This window comes from Aspergillus aculeatinus (genome assembly GCF_003184765.1).
Source record: "Aspergillus aculeatinus CBS 121060 unplaced genomic scaffold BO66scaffold_9, whole genome shotgun sequence".
NCBI lineage: Eukaryota > Fungi > Ascomycota > Eurotiomycetes > Eurotiales > Aspergillaceae > Aspergillus > Aspergillus aculeatinus.
Genome location: NW_020291478.1, coordinates 664,953 through 687,745, shown reverse-complemented (window position 1 = coordinate 687,745; position 22,793 = coordinate 664,953). Strand labels below are relative to the sequence as shown.

The window sequence follows — 22,793 nt, the reverse complement described above, 5'->3', positions numbered from 1 at the left end:
AGTGGGTTTGAGCATTCACAATTCTACCTCTAATCCTTTAACCATTGTATCATCTCTCTGGATCAGTAATTGTCCGGCAAATATCCCGAAGCGAAGCCTAAGGACAGAAACCGCAACACTGAATCCGAGATAAACCCAGATGCGAATAAATGTCTATATCTTATTTCTCAAAGCATCTTAAACAGAAATGTTATAACGAAGTATAAGTTTGCCAATATATACCAGGCAAAGACCCCGGCCGCTAGAGTATGGACTGATGGAGAAATAGAGAAGTGCCGGGTGTAGACTGAGCAATCGGTCTGAGTCAGGTCAGACCAGGCTCTGATCAATCGTAAGCCCGTTTGATGAACTTAAATTGCACTGGTCGTCTCTTCAAACAAGCCCGGTTTATGAGATGCAGCGCAGAAATCTTCTATGAAATTATCCAATTCGATCCGAATGACGCCTCATATGGTGCTTTATTAGTGTGTTGATGAATGTCTTGATGAAAAATGAAGCGAAGAAAGTTGGCTGAGAAAGAAGGATATTATAGTCGGAACGAGAGAAATAGGTCAAATGGGATAAACTCAAGCGGCAACGGTGTTCGTGGCCGTCTCAGCCTCTGACTTGAGGGCGGCGGCGTCTTCTTGCACGGCAGCCACCTTCTCGTCCTCAGTGGCTGCGTCAGGAGTCTCTTGCGCGGCAGCCTTTTCAACCGGGGTAGCAGCGGGCTCGCCTTGCTGCGCGAGGGTACCCGCAGGGAGGGTGGATTTCCGACTCTCGCCGTTGACCTTGCCGAGGACCTCGATGGTGTCGCCGTTGAACAAGACGGGGCCCTTGATGAAGCTGGGCTTGGTTTCGCCCTCAGCGGCTGGAGTTTCGAGGGCGCCGACGACCTGGCGGGCCTCTCCATCGAGATTGGGCATGTCGCCCCATTTCCAGTCCAAGTCGCCACCATATTGCTTGGGGATGCTGGAGGGATCCATGAAATTCGTCAGGGTCGGCTTCACCTCTGCAGTCGAGAGGATGAAGATCTTGGACGTGGTGACCGGGTCAAACCAGCGCTTGATCCAGCCCCAGACAGTGGGGAAGAAAGAAGGGGCGCCGATGATCTACATTGACTTCATATTAGCAACGCCTCTCCATATGCTATGCAGAGAACAACTCACGAAGATCCGGTCTAGAGTCTCAGGATAATGAGCGGTCGCCAACACACTGGCATCTTGCATGTGACCCTTAAGATCCCAGAATTGCTTCAATCCTACTCCGCTAACATCGACGATGTTGTTGGACGAAGTGATGGGCGTCTCCGGGTTGGGGCGAGAGAGCTGCGAGCACAAGGGCATGACAAAGCGAAGGAGGTTCTCGTAAAGAGCGAAGAGACGTAGCAACCGTTCGGGAACCTTCGAAGACTGTTGGGTCTCAGTGGAGAGGGTAGATTTGTACGCGGCCATATTCTTGTTGTTCAAATGCTGGATCTCGAACACATAGACAGGGATACCGCGACGGTCACGACGGCCGGTCCATTGGGGATACTATAGTGAGCAGACCACTGTCAGCTACCATATTCACCTTCAACACGCTTTCAACCATTGGAGAGATAACAAACCATCCGCCGAGCAGCTTCATATGCATCCACCTCGATGTTCTCATACAACGACTCAATGGCGTTCTCGCGGCGCCAATCCTCGGTATCCTTGAACTGTCCCCAAGCACCATCGATGTCGAACTTGCGTGCGCGAAGGAAGCGCCTATAAACCGAGGTCCCGATGTCAGTGTCTTTCTTGTCTGCCGTTGTGGCAAAGGGTGCGTATAAGGGGGGAGAGGGCAGAAGACGAATACATACAGCATCGTCGCATCGGCGTGACTAGCCTTCTCGCCATCCCGCTCCGGCCTAAAGTATCCATTTTGCTCGCACAGCTTCTTGAACTCTTCCAGCTTCTGCTCCTGGTCTTCCGTCAGGTGGTGGAGATGGCCCGCGAGCCAGGCCGTGCCCGCCGCCTGCGATGCCGCAGCGACCGGGTCGTTCTTGGGATCGGTTGCGTCATTCGAGCTGGCGTCGCTCTCCGCCTTGGTCGGCGTCGATTTGCTTCCCCAGAAAGGCATTTTGAGATGTAAGTATTGGTTTCGTCAGGGGTGGATAGTTGGTAAGATAGAGAAAGAATGTTGAAATAATGAAACAAGGCTATAGGATCTAGAGTGGGTCGTCTTTACGAGAGCTGCGCTCGGGGATCGATCGGATCTTCGCGGGTTTGCCTTAAACCCGGCGCGTAGAGAAATGATTGCGATACCAAGAGCAATTGAACACGCCTGCGAGTACTATAGCCCAACACACAAAACTAAGTCGTCGACGAAGGAGCGAATTGGAGTAACCAGACCAGCGGGTTGGGCTGAACAACAGATTTGTCTTGCTGTGCAGTGGACTCTCTCCATCACCGCAAAACAAAGTTTCGGATGCCCGGAAGACTCACAATTGCCGGGTTATGTCATCTATGCACCCAGGGTCCAACTTATGCACACTGCAGAGAATATAGTTATCGCCCGTGAAACAAACAAGAACGTCATCAGTTTTGATTTCTCCTTTTTGTTATCCTTCAACCAGAGTTAAAAAAGTGAGGGAGTATCCTAGACTAGCCTAGTAGGTCACATCAAAATAGTTTTCGGGCGAATTAGACAGCCCGATCAGGACCTTACAGTTCGTCGCCAGTGGGAATCAAACGTAAAAAAAAGCACCAGCTGCGCAATATTTGTACAGTCAATCCAAATAAAGAAAAGTCCCGCGAGCTTAGTCCTCAGTCAGGTCACCGTACTCCCACATACCGCGTCGCTCCTGCTTGGCTTCATCCTCCATCACACGAAGGTGAGCCAAGGTATCAGCAGCAGCGCGCTCCCAAGCCTTCAACTTCCGCGGGACCATCGCCAGACCCTCCCGAACAATGTCCGCGTTGATGCTGTGGTCCAGATTCTTCGACTCGGTGGGGTCCAGAAGGGTCACATGCAAGGTGCCTTCGGGAGAGACGTAGTCCACGTTGGCCACAAGCTCACGGTTGTAAACTTGCTCCTCGATGAAGCTCACGGTATCCTGCAGGTAGTCCTCGGATCCGGGGAGCTGAACCAGAGAGAGGACCGCATCAGCAGCCTGAGGGCGAAGCTTCTGAACAGAAAACTGAGGCTGGCTCAGGGGTCGCAGACGAGACCAGGGAAGAACCTCGGAGTTACCGAAGTCGATATACAAGACCTCCGCCTGCTGCTTCTCACGGTCGTTGCGACGAACCTTAGCACGGTACCATTCCCCATCTTCGCTGAACTTGGCCGCCACAAAGTCGCCGGCCTTGGGAGGCCCAGGGAGGGGAGTATCGTTGGCCTTGTTGATGTGGAAAGAGCGGAAGGCACTCATCAACTCGGTGAGGGCCGAGGTACCGGTACCAATCTGCTGAATCTTGAGGCGACCGTTGGTCGGGTCGACATAAGTGACCATCACATCGCGGTAATCCTTGCGGCGCTGAACATCCTCAACTTCAGCACCGTTGCTGCTGTTGACCGCCTCTTCTTCCTCTTCGACATCCTCGCTAGGATCCCAGTCGTGCCAGAGTCCCTTGCGAGCTTCCTTAGCCCTCTGCTCCGCAGCGAAATATTCGGTGGCGTGACCGGACTGCTCAGCGGAGTAAGCGTGAACAGTAGCAAAACCCTCCTCGAGCAGAATCTTGGTGAAGTTCTCCTTGTTCACATACAGGGTACCAATGAATCCACCGACCTTGTCGATGGTCTCGACGTCGATCTCAACGTCACGCTGCAAGCAGCGTCTGTTGGCCAGGTCATGTGCCTCCTGACCGAAGGGCTCACCGGCTTCGTTGGGGTTACGAGCAGAGCGCGGAGCACGGATACCGGACAGAACGAGGGTGAGCTTGGCGTTCTCGCGGGGCACAAGCACAGTGAAGCGCGAGCCGGACTTGACGAAGTCGACAATGGCCGGCACCCGCTTCTGCCTTTGAAGGATCGAGACTTCCATCTTGGCCTTCTGGAGGCTCTCGGAGTAATCTTGGTACTGCTTGGCCTTGGGTGGCTTGGGCGACCACATGCCCTTGCCCTCGGACTGAGCCTCAGCCTCAGCGAGCATCAGGCTGTCGTACTCCGGCGAACGGTCGTCATCGTCCTGGCGGTGACGGATCACGGAAGCGTAACCCGCCTCGACCAGCGCAAGAGCAATATTGGTGTTTCCTTGTACAACGGTGGCGACGTCTCGCTCCTCGTAACCCTCTGTTGCAGGCTTCTTGCCGTTGACAGTAACCTTAACGTGCTTGCCGATGAGCCTCTTGCGAACGAACTCCTTAGCATCGGCAGCGAAGGGCGCCTGCTTGGGATCGGAAGGCTTTGGCTGTCTGACACTGCTCAAGCTGATCTTCTTCTCCTGACCAGCCTTGTTCCTGATGAACAGAGTGTCGGCATTCAACACACGGCTGACGGTGTAGTCCTCAGCGGCCCCGCCTGCAGGACCCTTGGACGCGACGAGACCGGTAAACAAGCCGACTCTGGCATCCTTGGCAGCTTTCTCGGCGCGGCGGAAAGCAGCCATCTCAGTACCCAGGAGGGCTGAGTGGTGATCATGGCAGCGGGCCAAACCAGCCTCGAGCAAGAACTTGGCAACATTTCCGTTGGGGTGGAGGACACTGGCGATCAGTTGACCCTGGGGGGTGACACCAAGCAGAGACACCTGAACCTTGCGCTGCAGAATACGGGATTCCACAAACTGGAACGCCTCGTCTCCGTACGGCTCGGCTGCCTGCTCCTTGCCGTCAGCAGTCACCCGCTTGGCCGCAGGCGCCCGGACACCAGCCATGGCAGCGACGACCTGCAGATGTTCCTCTGGCGAAAGCAGCAAGCGAAGGACCAAGCGATCACCGTTCAGAACTCTCTCGACAATACCCTCGAGATGCTTGTCCTTCCATTCGTCAACCAAGGACTTGGCGTCTGACAGCTCATAGCTGGTTTCAGTGTGACCCTTGTCGGAGCCAGCCCAGGTTCCCTTGCCTTCCGACCTGGCGTGGTCTTCCAAAGCACGCAGCCGCTCGAGGTAGGCGAGGGTTTCCTCGGACTCATCGCTGCGCTTACCAGCCTCTTCACGAACACGAGTCCATCCTTCTTGCACGCTGATATCCGGCACAGAGACCTCGAAGGTGGGGAGTTTGATTGTGCCGTAGTCACGCTTGGCGCCGGTGGGGATGGTGTACAGGATTTGGAATTGCACTACTTTGCCGACAAGGAGTTCACGGAGGAATTCGCGGGACTGGAAAGCATATGGCTGCAGGAATTCATCAATTCAGATTAGCAAATGATGCTGCATCTTATTTTGAAGTGAATTTTGACATCACAACGTATGGCAATGGGGTACGAATAGAAGTTCAAATGAGACCGAGTTCACTGCCTCAATGCAAAGGACACATATGCGGGCAACCAGCGGAAGAGGAAAGGTGATCCGATCGACGATCGAGCACCGTATTCTGAGACAATTCGACTTACCTCATCGCCTTCTCTGCGCAGCCTGGGCGCTGAGACATATGCCAGACTGAGGACGCGTTCCTGGCCGGGATTGGTGATATGCGACAGCACCACCGTGTCGCCGGATAGGACAGATTTCACACGAGCTTCCAGAGGCATTCTGGCGAGAGCTGGCGTAACGGGGGAAGAGGAGAAGAAAATAAGGTAGAAGGACTTCACCCAGTCAGATTGACAGGACCTAGGGTAAAGCAATCAAACAAGAGAAAAAGAAAAAAGTAGGATTCTGGGGAAAATGAAAGATCAGGAGAGGCGGAGGGAAAGAGGAGAGTGAACGGGAAGACCAAAGAGCATCGACGGCGGATGCTGCTGATCTGGCCAGGTACAGCACCGGCGGGAGAGCGAGACCAATCGCGTCAATGCGGAACACCTGACTTTGTGGGGGAGTTTCCGCCTACTGCATTCTAGCCACTCAACAATGCACTGCACTGTGTGTGCATCGATTAAAAAGATGATTAAAAAGATGGATTATACCTTTACAGTGATTAAGTTATTGAACAACTCCTTGAACTGCACAGTGCTGGCAATTGGCACTGTCAAAACAACTCTAGACACCACATCGCCATGGCGAATTTCGTCTCAGAGACCATGTCCGATTGACAGATGCCTCTTGAACAATGGCACAGGAATCAGCTTCATTGTATGCTCCAGGCTATTTCTAGTTCGGATACAGCTTAACGTGCTCATCCTAGCACTGCAACATGAGGCACTGGCATCGAGACAGCGCTGGAGTTATGACTCTGGCTACCATCTCCTAACACTACGACACGTTGCAAGAAAAGTACTACATGGTCGCCAAACACAGGGAATCGCCTGGATTACTCGCATCAAGTCATTCATGCATTCCAATCTGGTTCATGACATCAATCGGACAGTAGCAGACTATTTCCATTCTGGTTAAGCCTTTCAGGCCTAAATTGACAACATAACACAATTATGAATGCACTTAAGCGGCGATACCAATGACACCTATCAAAAAGAAGCAGAGACATGAGTAAACGTCCACAACAAACCATTAGAGAGACGACTTACCGCAGGCAGGGCGGGGACCAGCGTTACCGGTCTTCTTGGACTCCTCGTTACCACCCTTGCCGAGGTCATCAGTGCCGGCGTGGACGACCAGGGTCCGCTGCATTGCGAATGTCAGTCTGATGCTATCAATAGGTGAGTGGAAGTTTGAAAAAACGTACGCCCAGGACGCTCTCGGCACCGATGAGCTTCACAAGCTTGTCCTGCTTGGAGCCGACGGCGTTACCCTCAGCATCGGTCTTGAAGTTGCCCAAGTCACCGACGTGACGCTCAGAGTCCTCGGGGGCACCGTGGGTCTTGCCGAAGGGGTTGAAGTGAGGGCCAGCGGAGGTGCAGCCGTTGGTGTTGTCACCGAACTGGTGAACGTGGAAGCCACGCTCAGCGTTGGCGTCGTGGCCAGTGATGTTCCAGGAGATGGTGGTGGGGGTGTTCTCGTCGGCCTGCTCGAAGGTGACAGTGCCGGAGATCTTAGAGTCTCCACGGAGAACAGCGACTGGTAAGAGGAGGGGGAAGTTTGAGTTAGCCCATGATCTCATCAACTAGAAGGCTTCCAGAAACAGGATCACCCGATCCGAGCTGAGCCAGGACCAGCCGGCTAGCAGGGTTCAATGGGAACAAGGTGGTGGTTTGTTTTGTCAAGCCGACAGGGGAGGACGAATCAAAGACCCCAGGGACTCGAGTTGGCAGCGCTTCTTCAGAGCTTGTCTGTCCATCGAGCAGGGTCCTCAATCGGTGATAGGTCGGGTGACGCAGGAGGAGAGATCGCAAGGTGCTCAAATCTGCTCACTCAAGGTCCCCTTCCCCCGGGCCGTTGGCCGATCGTGGATCCCATGGAAACGCGAAAGACCAATAATACGAGGACTAGATGAAAGGATTGTATGCAGACTTACCAGCCTTGACCATTTTGACGGTTTGTGAAGGAATTTGATATCTGGGGGTTCAGAAACTGGTGAGGAAAGCAAGAGATGGGACGGGAGAGAGGACAGGAGAAAGAGCAAGAGGGAGAGAAAGGGAAGAAGTGGAGGAAAGCGAACGAGGGGTAAGCTAAAATGAGCAAAGCACCGAGGAGCACCAACTGCACCGGCAACCAAGCAGTAGCAACGGAGCAGCAGCGGCAGTGGGTTCGGTTTCGACGAGCTTCCAATCTGAGTCGGTTTTACCCCACCTGGCGGGGTTCTCGGGAATGACGTTTTGTTTGTGTCTTCCATCCTCACCTCCGATTCATAAGCAGGTCGGGTCCAGATGCACATCACATACGGTCGGTGCATTGAGCACGAGTGTTTCTGTTGACAATGGCTTGCTTGGCCGTCTATATTGACAAGCCATATCAGCAATTAAAAAGAACAATTATATCTGCCGATTTCCCGCTTTCCAAGCTGCACTGCTATTCTCTCCAACCGTCGCCAACTCCACCACCGAAGCAATGCGATAGACCCCCAAGAAACACTCCACCCGGGTACAAGACATAGTAGATGGCGACTTGAATCTCTCGCCGAACTTAGAACTGTTTCTTTTGCATGTGAGCTGCCTGCCCGATTGCGCACGACGCTGCTTTTGTATGTACAGTACAGTACTAGATTGCAGTTCCGGGACACTCACTCATTGCTATTGAGCACGCACCTGCTCTACAAGTCCTGCGATTATCTTGCCTGCTCGGTGGGCGACAGATTTAAAGCAGCCTCTTCCTGTCCCGATCCTCGGAACATGCCGTGATGATTCCATATTCCCACCCCCATCAACAACAAGGTGCCGTTAACGAAGACGTGCTTGCGTCCTGGGGGGGTCAGGGGGCCGTCGATGCCGGGATGCCGCCTCTGCTCAATCCGTCCCAGAGTGGCCGATCGAGCCGTATGGCGGCGATTCCAAGGTGATCATCCATCGATTACTACCTAGGTAGTCAAGAAAGGAACCCGAGGAAACCATCGGAGGTCTGTAGTTGACAGGTGCAGGGTACTGTGTCCAAGTCCGCCACATTGTACTGTATATCTGCATGGTCAAGCAAAGAAACAGGAACCGCGTAACTTAGCACACCCAGGACATAAATCATGGTTGTTGCTATGCAAGGGAGGAGTCTCAGCTTACTTAAGTAAATAGATGCCAAACCCATGATCTATATAGACAGCCTTCAGAACTCGCCCTTCCGCTTGCCAATCGATATCTCTGGGACAATATTCCATCATAGTGAAGTAAACCCCGAAATCGGCCCGCTGGGTAATACACGCACCCAACCTTAAGCCCACCGCTACGCTCCGCGCAGACCAGCAGCAGCACCTAAAGGGGAAAGACGTGGCTACATGGATCCATCCATGACCCCAGATAGAGTCGAAGTGCATGCCAGTGACCGGCGATCTCGGAGGTCTTCCTGCCCCCAACAAACCTCCATGAACTCAATTCCTGCAACACATAGCGACGATCATGCTGGACTTCCCCTACTACGTTCACGGGACCTCGGATGCGATATATACGGTACATACATCATATCTTCAATGTTGCATCCAAGCGCCCTCTCGTATAATTGATACTCTGCGCAGTTGAGTTTTGTTTTAAAGCCGCCACGTCACCATCCACCGTCGGCATGCTGCATGCAAGTCGTGCCCTTGCTGCAGCTGTCATATTGGAGTTCGGACTGACTCGTACCAGGACATTGACCCCCACCAGCGGAACCCTTCTTGTACACTATACTCGCTATCAGAACGCTAGTATTTCTAGAGGAACGTATTACTGAGTAAGAAGAGCAATGCAGTCAATTTACCAAAGCGCTCACTCTAATTGACAATTATCATTTTTGTATCTGGCCAGCCCAAATCCAGCTGAACTGCTTCGAAACTCATCAAATTATCATGATCATCAAATTTTTCTTTACAAAAGTGGGAATAATATATGGGTCATCACAATGAAAAGTTTTGAGAATGCGCGCGCATGCATACTCACACACACAATTTAGATCAGCAAAACGGAACGCAGGGGGAAAGCAGAATTATTCCATTTATGCCTGGATCTTGGACTTGAGAATGTCCTTGAGGGTGACGGCGTCGGCGGCGAACTTGGAAATACCCTCACGGAGCTTCTCGACGGCCATGGCCTCCTCGTTGAAGTCGAAGCGGAAGAGAGCCTCGTCCTTGATGTAAGAGCGCTGGGGGATGTCGAGCTTGCTGGCGTCGGCAGCATCGAGCTTCTTGGGGACGGCCTCGGTGGAGTTGTAGAGGTCCTCAAGGAGGTTGGGCTGTAATCCATGTGGTTAGTGTCTGTGGCGGACCATGAAAATGCAGCGCGTGGCGAATGATGGGAACTTACGGAGATGGTCAGGTAGTCGCAGCCAGCCAGCTCGGTGATCTCACCGGTGTTACGGAAAGAGGCACCCATGACGATGGTCTTGTAGCCGTACTTCTTGTAGTAGTTGAAGATCTTCTGGACGGACTTGACACCGGGGTCCTCCTGAGCGGTGTAGTCGCGCTTATGGGCGGCCTTGTACCAGTCGAGGATACGGCCAACGAAGGGAGAGATGAGGTAGGCACCGGCCTCGGCGGCGGCGATGGCCTGGACCTCGGAGAACATGAGGGTAAGGTTGCAGTTGATGCCGTGCTTGGACTGGAGCTCCTCAGCGGCCTTGATACCCTCCCAGGTGGAGGCGATCTTGATCAGGATACGGTCCTTGGAGATACCCTGCTTCTCGTAGAGCTATACAAGATGTCAGTCTCACATTGCCTCGTCCCTCTCACGGCATGGAAGAGAATCATACCTTGATGAGGTGCAGAGCCTTGTCGATGGAGGCCTGCTTGTCGAAGGAGAAACGGGCATCGACCTCAGTGGAGACCTTGCCGGGGATGATCTTGAGGATCTCCTTGCCAAACTCGACGAGGAGGTTGTCGAGGGTGGCGTCGACCTGCTCGTCGACGGTCTTACCCTCCTTCTTACCCTGCTCGACGGCCTTGTCGATCAGGGAGGCGTACTCGGGCTTCTTGGAGGCAGCCAGGATGAGGGAGGGGTTGGTGGTGGCATCCTGGGGCTTGTACTTGCCAATGGTGGCGAAGTCACCGGAGTCGCAAACGACAACCTTTTCAATGAACGAAGATGGTTAGTTGGCGGAATCGCGGGAGTTTGGGAGCGGGAAGGAATCACATACGGTGCCGGTGGCCTTGAGCTGTTCGAGAGCAGAAGACATTGTGATAGATGAGTGTGAAAGGGTGGGGGAGTTGGGAGATTAGAAGTGAATAAGAAGAACTTCTAGAGAGATTGAAGAAATTGAAGAGAGAAGAAAAGGATCAGAGGCGGAATAGGGTAAGAATAAGTAGGGGGAGGGAAGTCAGCGGAGAGGGAAGTGGGAGGGGGAGGGGATTGGGAAGGGAAACTGGATGAGCGAATGGTGGGGCAAACAGCTTCCCTCCCGATGACGCTATGCCTTTCTGCTCGTTTCTGTTGTTGTTAATATTTCCTTCCACTCAACTTCCTTCCTTCTCCATCCACAATGCATACATACCACCTACGGATTACTACCGCTATCCATGATCGTTATAGCTCTTACTTAACACGAGGCGCACTAGTCCTACTCAGTGCCTGTATCACCTCTCCTTCTCACATCCTACTCCCCCTCCCCCATACATACTTCAATTCATGCATTGTTGGTGTTGGTGCAGACCGGAGCACACTGGGCCGGCAAGACAGCGCCGGGCGGTCCACTCACGCCCGGCTAATCACGACCCCATCCAGGCCCTTTTTGCTTCACCGGAGGTTTCTTCCCCAGCGTGTTTGAGCTGCCGCAGCAGCGGCTGTGGGCTTGCTGCATGGTCATAGGCACAGCAAGTACATCCAGTACGGAGCAGTACTCCTCTACCGTTCCCGTTTACCCCTCGGTTGCCCCTCTTCGGCTTGTTCTGCGGTCTTTGTCTTCGCTCCCGTGGCCTTTGCCCGCTACCTTCCAGCTCACTACGGAGTACTCGGAATAACAAGGCAAGATGGTTCTCCGGTTCCAGGATCCCCCTGATCCGCCATTAAAACCGAATTTAACCGTTCTCGAATGATTCTCTGGAGGTGATGCTTCCCATTTAGGACAATATACCCGCCCTTCCGCGACTCCTGGGCCCTCTGTCTAGTCTTGATGTAGTACAACTGCCCCCCCCCCACATCCGTGGCTACCGCAACTTTTTTCTCCGCGTGTCCCCTCCCCACGGGATCAATTTGGCTATATACAGTGGAGTCTCCAATTTTTGGCATACCCAGAGGGAAGGAATTGGGCTGGAGACGAAAGTGCGCAATTGAAGATTGCATGCCGAAATTCTGCCTGGGTGGATCGCAGAAGCTAGGCTGATCGTAAAGAAATCTCAGCCACTTGAAACTGACCAGCATTGTGATCCTTATCACCCAGGTTTAAAGCACGTCTAGACAATTCCTTCAAGTCTTCTAGCAACGACCAAATGCGTATCGAGTTTCTTTCACAACCTCATCATCGGCGTTGAACACAGCTCCATTCATACTAATCATAAATCAGCATACGATCGACCTTCGCATCACATCCGTGTGTACTCACCACTCTACCAACCTCATCACCAGTATAGACAACATGCGGTAAAGCAAGGATGCTGGTGATACCTGCCGAGATGTTGGCGCCGTTGTCACGGAGGTTGTCCACATGATGTAGCTGTCTAATGAGCTCCAACTCAAACCGTCCATGATGGACGATTTTGCTCCAGATCTAAAAGGCATCAGTGACTGTAGGGTTCAGTCGGCACTTGAAATGAATCACTCACATTGACAACACCCCGTTTATGCCCCGTGAACAGCAGCTCCCGCTCTTGCCACATATTGTTGACTCCCTCGTAGAAGACGCAAGTCATGACTTGGTCGTCTGCAGAGTCGCCTACCACCTGCTCAAGTAACAATACTCCATTGAGACTGTACAGACTGAGACGATCGCCCCGGCATATCATGATCTCGCCGGTAACGTCGTTGATCTTAGCACACTACTTAAAATGTTAGACACCAGCAAGTCCATCACGTATCCCGGGACAGCTTACATCAACAGGTCCGTTGGCCGGCAGCTCTCGAACAAAACACTGCCGATTGAGATCCCATAGCATGATCTGCCCATCTGTCGAGGCTGACAGAAGCGCACTGAATGACCAGGACACCGCAAGTACGGTGACCGGAGAACGATGCCCGAACAATGACCCGGATGGCTGTAGGTCTACACTTTTGGCCGACGAGGTGAAAGTCCAGATCGAGACGGTGCAGTCTGTTCCTGCCGTCACCAACGTCCTAGAGTCGGCGAACAAAGCGCACGACAGCTGGCCCGCATGGATGTGCTCGAAATGGCCAAGAAGCTGCAATCGCGTTAGAGGCTACATCGCTCACAGAAACATATGAAATCATTGTCATACCTTGCGGTGATCGGCAGAGTAGAACCTGACGCTGCCATCGAAGAAGCCCCATTCCATGTATTTGTCGTAGCTGGGAGGGATATTCAACCGTAGAGCAGCCGCGCATAGTAGTCGGTCTTGCCTCATCGATAATGAAGAGACCTGCTCGCCGATATCTGCCACTGCTATTAGTACATAATTCTATACCCACCAAACTTCTCCAGAAAGGACCCACCAAGAAGAGCAAGAGGGAGCTGAGTGAGCGACTCGGCCAACCGGTCTAACCGTGACGCCTTCTGGCCTGGATCTTCTCTCTGTGGATGTGGCCGGCTGAAGATCTGATGAGGTGTTTGGCCAAAGTTATGAATGATCCCGATGGTAGCGAGTCGTTCGACAGGGTCTTCAATGGCATCGATGTCTTTGGCGCCTTGATAGGAGAGGTGGTGAAAGACATTCACTGCCTCGACTGCAGCCTCGCCCTTCTGCTTGCAGCCAAACACCAGGTCGATCCAATGGTGTAGGTTTTGCGTGACGTAGGGGCTTTCGAGAGCTTCTCGATGCTTTGCAATGAAGATCTTAGGGTCACCCTTCGCCCACGGGGGCAATTCCACCGAGTCAATGGCAGTTGTCATATTCTGAAGAAATCCGAAATCAAACTTGTTTGAGTTGGTGAGGAACTCCGGAAGGTAGAAGAACTCTGGAATGAGCTCTCGCACATCGGACATGTTACCGCGTGAGGCAGACTCCCAAGCTTTTCCTATTGAATAGAATAAGCGGTCAGCATGATCAAATGTACCCCCTTGGAGCAGCAGATACGACTTGACGAATGGCTGCAGTCGGATGAGGTAGGAGCTGACGATCATGGCGGAAGAGTAATGAGTGCCGTAGTGGAACGGCGGCGAATTCTCGTCTGCCATCTCAGCAAAGGCCTTGTACCGCTCCCTGAAGTCCGCTTCGCGTTCTGATGTCTGACACCCCATGGGTTTGGAAAGGTCGCGGAATGTTAGGGGATTGGTCAAGTCCAGTTCCTCACTGGTGTAATCCGCGAGCACCCAGGGAAACACTGGGTATTGCGTGAGATCGTTGAACGTTCTCCCGGCTAGTGTGTTGATTAGCATCAGGTAATGGAAGTTGGAAATCTCCCCCTTCGCCCACTTGCGCGTTGCTGGATAAACCGGGGAATGTCCGAAGACACTAGCGAACTTCGAACCGAGTGTTTGTGGTGCATCCTCTTGACTTCTGAGGGTTTCGAATCTCCAAGCATCCTCAGGGCGTGCGTGACCGACACTACCGGTAACCTGAGGAGCTTTGGCGGCGAGTTGACTGAAGAGACTGTCCCGAGCTCGCGACGAGATGAGTGTCAAAAGGTAGCTGGTGCCATCTGAGAAGAAAATCTCCAAGGCGACATCACGGAACAGGAATCTCCTCTTGGAAACGCTGATTAAATCAGACCATTTCCAGCTTCGCGTTTCGTGATCTTGCGCTTTGCGTTCCATTGATTCTCGGCCGGCGATCATGCGGACGTAAGGGTCGCGCTCATCCGTTGGCGCTTGCCAGACGTTCACAATCTCACCGTCGGACCTCTGGAAGAAGTTGTCTAGAATGTAGATATGATCTTTACCTTGGATCAAAAGGCCCTCAAATGCTTCCAGACCGATGATCCGGGACACGTTGCAAACGCCTTCCACTTGATCTCCGCGATGTAAACTCCGCATGACCTTGCGGTTCTTATCCTCGTAGTCTTCCAAATCGGCTTTGGGGTCGTCGATCATCTCAAAGCTATCTTCCAGCATACTTCTACCATCTGGACCAATGCTTTGAACGTTGCCATCCGCAGCTTCATTGTTCGCAGCCATGGGAGTGAGGTCGAGTGCCTCGGCGCCAGGAGACGGCTGAACCTGTGTGTCTAATCTGATAGCTGGCGGCTCCGATGCTTTCCGCTTGGGCTGATAATCCTGTCTCTCACTTGAGTCATCTGGAATCAGGCGAAGTCGCATGCGACTACGTCCTTCCGTCTGGTCGAGACGCCATCTCTTCTCCCGGTCCTCGCTTAAAAGGCCGCCATACCGCCGTAGATCCACAGTTAGCTTGGAGAAAGCTGACCACATGAATGCACTATCGTCTTGCTGATCTTGAAGTGCTCGTTGAGACTTCAGAAATTCGGACGCTGAGATGTTCGAAGCCCAATGAGGAAAAGTTGCCTCATGTTTGCGTGTAACATCATCGCCGAGAACTTCCGCTTGTTTCCACTGCTTCAACCGGTCTTGACGTCTGGCTACCCGCGTCCGCCAAGTACTGTCAATGTTTGTGTTTTCTTCTTGAGCGAATTCTTCCCATTGCTTTGAAATGACACCAAAGAAAACCGACTGAAGATCCTCCTTCTGGTCATCGAACCACTGCAGAAATTCGGAATCGTCCATCCCCACCACGGTCTCAAAGCCTGCAGCAAGCCGCTTCTGCAAATTGGTCGAAGCTTGACTTAGAATTGTAGCCATATCAGTGGGCTTTTGGACAAGCAAGATCCTGAAGAGCCCAGCCACAGCTTGGCGTACTCTTTCGTCTCGATCGTCTAACTTGGTGTAAAGCAGATAGCATAGCAATTGCAAATAGTCTGAGCGGGCGTCGCCAGACAAGAGCACGACTTGCCAGTATGACAGGTGGTTCAAAAAGATCAGTGCATCTGGACCTTCGGCTTCGGATAGCCCAAGAATGACTAGGCGAAAAACAATCGTTCGGATCGTCGTAACCGCCTGGCTACATAGCCTGATGGTCTTCATGCGAGAGACATCGGGCCTTTGGAGGTACTCTAAGATCGTCCCTGCGAACTCAAGAGTCGTGATTATTCCATCGATAAACCAACCTTCGAAGACTGCTTCTCCGAGATGTGTCACGAACCGGGCGATGTTTGTTAGAACGCGCGGCTCGGCCAGATCTTCGGGCCTCGTAACGAAATGTTTCTTGAGAGTAGAAAGAAGATGTGCCATCGCCCAAGAATTGAAGTGTGCTCGATGCTCGATGGACCCAGGAGGGGACTTCGAGTATATGCCAAGACCAGAGAAGTCTTTCTTCTCCATGATCTGCGCAAAGAAAACCGGAATGATCAAATCGAGCACACCGATGACCGAGGAATGCTCCATGACGCCTTTCAGTTCAATTTCCTTCGGGCTGCACGCGTGGGCTATACGTGCAGAAGACGGCATGTGCTTGCCCTTGTCGGATGAAACAAGAATGAAGGACGATGTTCGGCCGAGTGACCTACCAAGACCATCGCGGCTCCCTGGCTGCTCCACCGTTGTTGTCCGTAGCTCGCTGACACCTCTAGAGCGTGGACGCATGACTAGATTGTGGTCGCCGAAGCCAAGGCTATTTGCACGAGGATGTATTTCAACATCTGCGCTTTCCGGGGCTGAACCAGTCACCACTGGAAACAGCGCCAATAGTAGACATCGAGCATATTCCGGTTGTGTTGTGAAATCACGAAAGTTCTGTGATTTCTCTTGAAGATTCGAAAGAAAATCAACAACGGTTTTCAGAAGCAGGATCTTCTCAGCTGTGGTAGTTGCACTCTTATGGGCCAACACTGAGGGGCGGGTCGTGCTTGTCAAACCGTTCTCAGGCCCTTCGCCAGACTTTGTGCTTGGTTCCGAAGAGCTGTCTGCGGACACTGTTTGCTCCATGGAGATCTGCATCAACTCAGTAATGACAGGAAATATCTCAGGAAACATTATTTGTAATGGAGTGCCCGCTGAGAACGTTTCCATTAAGCCGTCTTTGTCAAATGGTCTATCAATGTTCATTTTGCCGACGTCTTGACCAAAGAATATGGCAAAGCAAAGTGACCAGATGGCAGGTATGTGCCACCATCTCTTCAAGTAATGGCGCATGAGAACGTAGCCCCCTGTCTTATCGGTGAACTTTTTACAGTAACTACCTCCATGAGTGATAAGGAGGCGAGCGATAATTTGGAGCGCCGACACCACGATCTCAGGGTCGTCCTCGCACAAGAGGTACAACAACCACTGTAGAATAGTCAGACATTCCCATCCATTTGAGATGTGATGAGCAGGCGTCTTTGACATACCTTGTTTGTCACAGCCCTAGCAAATTTCCTGATTGGACTAAGGTCATTTGCGTTGCAGAGCATAGAACAGTACATGCGAAGCATTTCTGCGGCGATCTTAGGGCTAGGCACGTATGCCACATTGTTATTGAGGACCTGCTGTTGCCGCACGCCCGTGTTAAAGCGCATGCTCCTCTTTTTCTGAAGCCTCATGGGTTCCCGAGGCTTGTGTATGGCATAAGTGATAAACAGAGCTAGTGAGCGAAGCAGATCTGCTGATAAGCAGCTCTCCATCAGAGATTGAAAGGCAGGAATGAAAAGGGCCAATGCTTCGTGGGTAAAATCCTCCCCCTTAAGGGCTTCGAGCAATTTCTTGTTGACACCTATCTTTGGTTAGCAAAGATGTGCTATCATGATCTTGGCATTGACGAAAAGGAGAGCTCACGCATTCTAGCAAGTCGCTTCGCATTAAAACGACGAAACTGGCTTTCGCTGGCGAAGACACGGAACTGGGCATAGTAGAGTTCAAGTAATTGAATGTCGCCGAACCTCCAGATCTCCAGGTCGACAAGCAGCACTCTGTATGCGAGAGGATTTGTGATCATGGACCGGTCAGTCTGTTCAAAGTCGTACCCAACAAACTTCAGTGTCAGACGAAGAAGTTCCAGGGTCAACGCGGATCGCTCCTCCTGACTGAAGCAGACAGTCGATGACTTTGCGGACCCCCCAGAAGTAATACCAAGCTTTTCGCGCAGCAGCGCTGCAAGTATACCATAACCATTTTCTTTCTCCATTGCTTCACTGTTACGCCAATTGTCCTGAACAGCCTCGTAAATAGCCTCAACCGCCAAAAGGGTTGCTTCCGTAGTACCGGCTGCATGGAGAAGGCTCAGATGTATCGCCGCGCAGCCGCCAATACACCAACTTGCATCGTCCAAAGAGTGCGGTACTGCAACAACAGGGTCGCCTGTCAACACACCCACGCCATGGGGTTGAGTCAATGCATCGTTTATAGCAGGAGTAGCACCATTTACCGCTACTGCATTCCCACCTGCTTTTGTCATCTGATGCAGATTCCGTGCGGCTTGTTTGGACAATGACTTGAGCAGCCGGGTTTCATCGACGGTATTGCTGTCATCATCGTCCAAGACAGACAGCGGAGAGACGTTGATGATAATGGAGCTCTCTTGGACGAGGGTACTAGCGCGTTTCCGGATAGCGGTGACAATATCTGATTGCTCTTCTTTACCAGGATGCAGGTGTTCGTTGCGTAAATTCAAGGAGGCCGAGGCCTTGTAGGTCTGGAAAGAGCCAAGACAGTCCTGAAAGTTGCCGTAATAACGGGGCCCAAGATTATAGAAGACAGAAATCAGGTCATCGCTGTAAGCTTCTTCGAAGAGAATAGCACTAGCCAGAGACCATCGAGAGGAAGATACCCCTCTTCCCAGCCTCATTGCTAGATCCTGAGGTGTGCCCAGAAATGCCTGGACCCGTGGCGACCGATTTTGGGAACTTGCGACAGGCATGCACGGATATTCTATCTTCAGCTGCTCCACAAACTCGCCATCGATGAACAAGGAGGCACGAGAGTACGACGGCGGTCTAGGCTTCTTGTGAACCACACAAATATGGTACCATCGGTTAGGCTCGAAAGCAATGGATTTGAATCGGACACTAGGCCGTGCTCCCCTGATTGAAGTCTGCAGGATGAAGTTACGCGTATCCTTTTCAAGATAGGCCAGCAAGAAGCAGGTCTGCGTGGGGTCAAATGCCCCAAATATTGTGGTGTGTGTGTTCGAGTCAAATTGATCGAAACGCGCCCATACTGACAAAGTGTAACCAGACGAAGTTGCCGGGGGGAACGAGCGACCCATGGTAGAGAACTCTATCGAGCAGAAGCCATGCAATGACAGATCAAACTGTATGAAAGGGGGCCCTTTCGAGCGTTTGAGAACATCCACCAGGAACTGTAGAACTTTGGGACAGTCATGTGCCCTCTTATAGAGGTACACTGCATCGTCTAGCTTGCCGACACCTTGAGCGCATAATAACTGTCCTAGTTCCTGGTATAAGTGCCTCTCCGATTCTGAGAGCTCGTCACTGAAAAGGAGAGGAAGAATCAAAGACAGTGCTCCGGCATTGTGTAATGTGGTGATATTCCGCTGGGACTGAGAGGCCAGCTGAGACAGGCATGCAGGAACAGCAAGTTTCTGGACGTTGTGGTCAGACGGTGAGGCTGACGTCTGGCGCAGCCATACACGGATAAAAGGTTCCAGCAATTCAGGTACTTCAACGGTCTCAGACTGTCCTACGCATCGATCCACTTCTGACCGGATCTGATCAGGTAGTAGTTCGGAGGCCGATCGCAATTTTGTCTCTAACGTTGTGAAGATACTAGAGACCGCCTCCTGGCAAAGAGCCGCTGCCAGAATTCCGCTATAAATTTGCTCTGTGTCACCCCGCACGCCATCTGCCTTCTTCGCTATGATCGCGAATATGTCCTCCAAGGTTGCTCGTCCTCCTCCAGAGATCCGAGTCGCAAAGTGTCGCTTGTTTCCATAATGGTCCTTCAATGCTTCGGCCAACACCGCCAATGTATCCTTGAAGAGTGCCAATAGTGACTTCCTCTGATCTTGCGACACTTGTTCTGGATCATATAACTCCGCAATCTTCCAGAGGAGGTTGATCAGGCACTGAAAGCCATGCAGGTGTCGAAAGTCCTCCTTAGCCTCTCGTGGATGGTCGTCATCGATAAATGTGTGGCGGAGACGGAGCAAACATTCGGTTGCCGAAAGTGCTAGCTGAGAGTCGATCGCATGCCCACTGGCGATAGTTTTCAGCTCCTCGATGACTGGGGTCAACTCGACGGCCGGCCGTACGATAGACGAGGAAGGTGACGGTGAGAGAAGGGAAGTAGTCTGGCTCATTGCGCCGCAGAATATTTTAACCCCGGCTCCCTATCTGACGGCTAGTGACCATCAGACACCATAAACCTTCGCTGAGTGTGATGGTGAAGACGGTCTGCATTGGTAGGTGTGGTAGCGGGTTCGTGGCCGACCAGAATCAATTTGCACACGCACACACCTGCCGATTCATAGGACGACCGGAGAAGGAGAGGAGAATGGAGGGGATGAGAAGCAAGGACGGGTCGGTTGCAGGAGAGAGGAGATCGGCGAGCGAATGTGCGTTCCGTGAGGAGTCAACGGAGTTAGAGGTTCTGTCGAGATCCACCAGGGACTGGGAACGAGAGTGGGTGCGCTCTGTTGTTTCACGGGGGGGTGGTGTTTAGGAGGCAAGGCGACGGGTACCTAGTTTTGTGAGTCGTCTGCGGCGCGGGGAGAAAGAACTCGTATTCTTTCGAGTGGATAGAGAAAATGAACATACTTTGTATGTACTGTAGATTGGTGGGTGAATTGGTTCAACTAAGCCAACGTCACTTCCAACGGAACCATGGCGGGGGAGGAGAGGCTACGGGGAGCTGGGATCGGAGCAGTCCAGGTTCTTTTTCCGCCCAGCAAAACTGCTCGCACTGATTTCAGCAACTGGGCAGTGCTGCCCTACGCGCTTGAACGACGGCTGTCTCGGCTGGGCCGAGCTATTCTAGTTTCTCAACCATGTCTCCACTATCAGGAAGAATGGATAAGATCCATTGGGTTCCAGCTGAACTCGTAGCCCACCCGAGCTTATCAAGAGACGGTGCCGCTTTTACATAGTACAATTTATGCCATGTCGACACCTCAGGCCCACATAGAGGATGGCATCAACACGATTCATGGGGTTGGGGGGGGGGGGGGGGATTCATTAGGAGACTCGCCAACATCGAGCACTTACTGCCTTGTCCCTCGTTGAAAGTATGTCTCACCGACACATATCTCTTCTAAGAAGGTTTTGCTGCTCTCATGGCTATCCTTGGGCCCTGGGATAAATGATGAAACCATGGGCTTCGCATGACACTCGAGTCGACTCGAAGAGGCCGCGCGGTCATTCCACCTCCATTTCCAATGCCTTGGTCAGCCTCGCACAGCTGTCTCCCTGGACCTTGGCTCACAGTGAGAGCATCAGTAACTTATATTTTGTCAGCTTGGACAGTGGAGATTTGGCGATTGCTGAGCCCTAGCACAATGCCGAGGCGTTAACCATTAGGGAGCGGGAGTTGTCTCTTGAAGTGCAAGCACGCTTTAGTACTCGTACTTCGGAGTAGTTTGATTCCTCCTTACTGAAGCCTGCCTTAAGAGGTGACACCTGCAGCCCTTAAACACGTTTAACTTAGGCGTCACGAAATGGATTTAGGCCCGATATTGTCATTCTTCGAAATGGCGATATTGTTGAAGATATGTTGTCAGGTCCTCCTTGCTGTGATGAAGCAACCGAGTAACTAAAGCATGTGTCTCAAGACCTTGCTTGCTAGTGATGACCTATAAATAGTGCGATGCATTTTCACCATCTTGACCGGTCTTCTTCACATTCATTATCAGAAATAATACACATGGCGGAAGGTGTTCACTGAGAAGTTCATCAATAGCTTACGCTACAGCTCTGAATGATGAATGGGTTCAGCTAATCACCAGAAGGCTACACAAGAAGAAGTTACTCTACCTGAAGCAAATTCTATATGCCGGACAACGGAGTTATATAGTCACTCCCATGTCATTGTGCCACTGCCTCATGAACTGCATGAAGAACCCTGTTCCCGAACCTAGCAATCAGACCAGTCGAGCAGAATTCTAACTTTTGGATGTCGTTTTTCAGTGACTCATATACGAGTAATGCCCGGTCGTTACATTTTCTTATATGCAGAACGAGGCTCTTATCAGACAGACCAGAAGATATCATCAGATGAAAAAAAAACAGGAAATGAAGCCATCATGGAAACTCCGGAAGCTGGCCTTCTCCTTCATCCTCGTACCGATTTGAGTTCCTGATGTGCCTTTGTCACCGTATGTTGCAATCATTGACTTTCCGACACTTGCAGCCCACCCAAGGGACTAAGCCGATCAATCTCAAGATTGAAAAGGGTGGCGTCGGCACAATGACTGGTTCACTGCCTCAGCCTCGAGCATCCATGGACGGTCGGAAGGTGAATCCAGCGGTTACTCCAGTCAGCGATGCAGGTGACACAAGCGATCAACCGCAGTCAAGACGATGATTGGTGTGAAGTGGGCCTTGATAAGCACCAAGCGGTCTTATCTATCCAACATTACAGGAGGTCCCAGGGCGATGATACAGTGGGTAATGTAAGTTAAAACTTGGTAAGACCCCTTCCCGGAGGAGCAGGAGTCAGCCGAGCACTTCCAAGGACTCTCCGAGCACGCGACTCCGGGTTGCCTGGGTGCCGAGCGCGCGCTGCCTACCTTGTTAATGGTGGCGGGTAGTAGTTGGTCACATACCAGTCAGGTCAGGGCCAGGTACGTACCTGCAGTCCAGGGTCGGTTGCTCTAATTCCGCAACAAGGAGAGCTGATTGAGCTGATTGAGCTGGCTGAGGCGGGTAAGCTTGAAGAGCTTGTATGCAGGGTCATTTGACCACACAAGCCATAGCACACGAGCTTTAAATTAACGATGATCGTGAAGAGGGTCATTCAGAGAATCAAGTTATGTCAGTAACAATCTTAGAGTAGTATAGGACTCGAACAAGTAGAATGGTGAATTTTGCGGGGGCTGACCTATTCTTGAGTCACCCACCGCCCCCTCTCTCCTCGAGCTCTAAGGGCTAACTACTGGCAACTAACTGGCTCCAAGGGTACCTCCTCGTCACCCACCCGCCAGCGGCAAGCGCATGTATCTTCCCTCTAGTAGGTCAACTAGTACTCGAGTAGGTAA

At 52.0% G+C, this 22,793-nt stretch overlaps 5 protein-coding genes across 5 annotated transcripts; all 5 read right to left on the bottom strand.

Annotated features, from left to right (window-relative positions):
* Nucleotides 1–566: 566 nt before the first annotated feature.
* Nucleotides 567–2,085, bottom strand: BO66DRAFT_409278 (SEC14 family lipid-binding protein; the record flags this gene model as incomplete). Its single annotated transcript, XM_025649167.1, has 4 exons — nt 567–1,091; nt 1,149–1,514; nt 1,589–1,730; nt 1,826–2,085. The coding sequence occupies 4 exons, from the start codon at nt 2,083–2,085 to the stop codon at nt 567–569; spliced, it is 1,293 nt and encodes a 430-aa protein (XP_025506887.1).
* Nucleotides 2,086–2,539: 454 nt separating this feature from the next.
* On the bottom strand, nt 2,540–5,787 carry BO66DRAFT_389618 (putative transcription factor (Snd1/p100)). Its single transcript, XM_025646831.1, has 2 exons — nt 5,497–5,787; nt 2,540–5,278 (listed from the first exon to the last, which is right to left on the bottom strand). The coding sequence occupies exons 1-2, from the start codon at nt 5,632–5,634 to the stop codon at nt 2,765–2,767; spliced, it is 2,652 nt and encodes an 883-aa protein (XP_025506886.1). The 5' UTR covers nt 5,635–5,787; the 3' UTR covers nt 2,540–2,764.
* A 691-nt stretch (nt 5,788–6,478) lies between these two features.
* sod1 (superoxide dismutase SOD1) lies at nt 6,479–7,464 on the bottom strand (the record flags this gene model as incomplete). The annotated part of the gene is made up of 4 exons (XM_025649166.1): nt 6,479–6,501; nt 6,565–6,661; nt 6,723–7,054; nt 7,452–7,464. The coding sequence occupies 4 exons, from the start codon at nt 7,462–7,464 to the stop codon at nt 6,479–6,481; spliced, it is 465 nt and encodes a 154-aa protein (XP_025506885.1).
* A 1,839-nt stretch (nt 7,465–9,303) lies between these two features.
* BO66DRAFT_368539 (sedoheptulose-7-phosphate:D-glyceraldehyde-3-phosphate transaldolase TAL1) lies at nt 9,304–10,895 on the bottom strand. Its single transcript, XM_025645340.1, has 4 exons — nt 10,685–10,895; nt 10,301–10,615; nt 9,856–10,239; nt 9,304–9,784 (listed from the first exon to the last, which is right to left on the bottom strand). Exons 1-4 carry the CDS (start codon nt 10,721–10,723, stop codon nt 9,548–9,550), a joined length of 975 nt encoding a protein of 324 aa, XP_025506884.1. The 5' UTR covers nt 10,724–10,895; the 3' UTR covers nt 9,304–9,547.
* A 1,106-nt stretch (nt 10,896–12,001) lies between these two features.
* BO66DRAFT_399251 (Beige/BEACH domain protein) lies at nt 12,002–19,901 on the bottom strand (the record flags this gene model as incomplete). The annotated part of the gene is made up of 8 exons (XM_025648675.1): nt 12,002–12,031; nt 12,086–12,250; nt 12,306–12,518; nt 12,573–12,878; nt 12,936–13,090; nt 13,126–16,933; nt 16,996–17,357; nt 17,420–19,901. 8 exons carry the CDS (start codon nt 19,899–19,901, stop codon nt 12,002–12,004), a joined length of 7,521 nt encoding a protein of 2,506 aa, XP_025506883.1.
* Nucleotides 19,902–22,793: the final 2,892 nt, after the last annotated feature.

Bases quoted from the DNA above. Each gene is read 5' to 3' on its own strand.
- BO66DRAFT_368539 (XM_025645340.1), bottom strand. From the start codon at position 10,723: ATGTCTTCTGCTCTCGAACAGCTCAAGGCCACCGGCACC. The intron at 10,616-10,684 runs GTATGTGATTCC...TTCATTGAAAAG, and splicing joins AGCTCAAGGCCACCGGCACC to GTTGTCGTTTGCGACTCCGG. The intron at 9,785-9,855 runs GTAAGTTCCCAT...CATGGATTACAG, and splicing joins GCGACTACCTGACCATCTCC to CCCAACCTCCTTGAGGACCT.
- BO66DRAFT_389618 (XM_025646831.1), bottom strand. From the start codon at position 5,634: ATGCCTCTGGAAGCTCGTGTGAAATCTGTCCTATCCGGCGACACGGTG. The intron at 5,279-5,496 runs GTAAGTCGAATT...GAATTCCTGCAG, and splicing joins TGCGCAGAGAAGGCGATGAG to CCATATGCTTTCCAGTCCCG.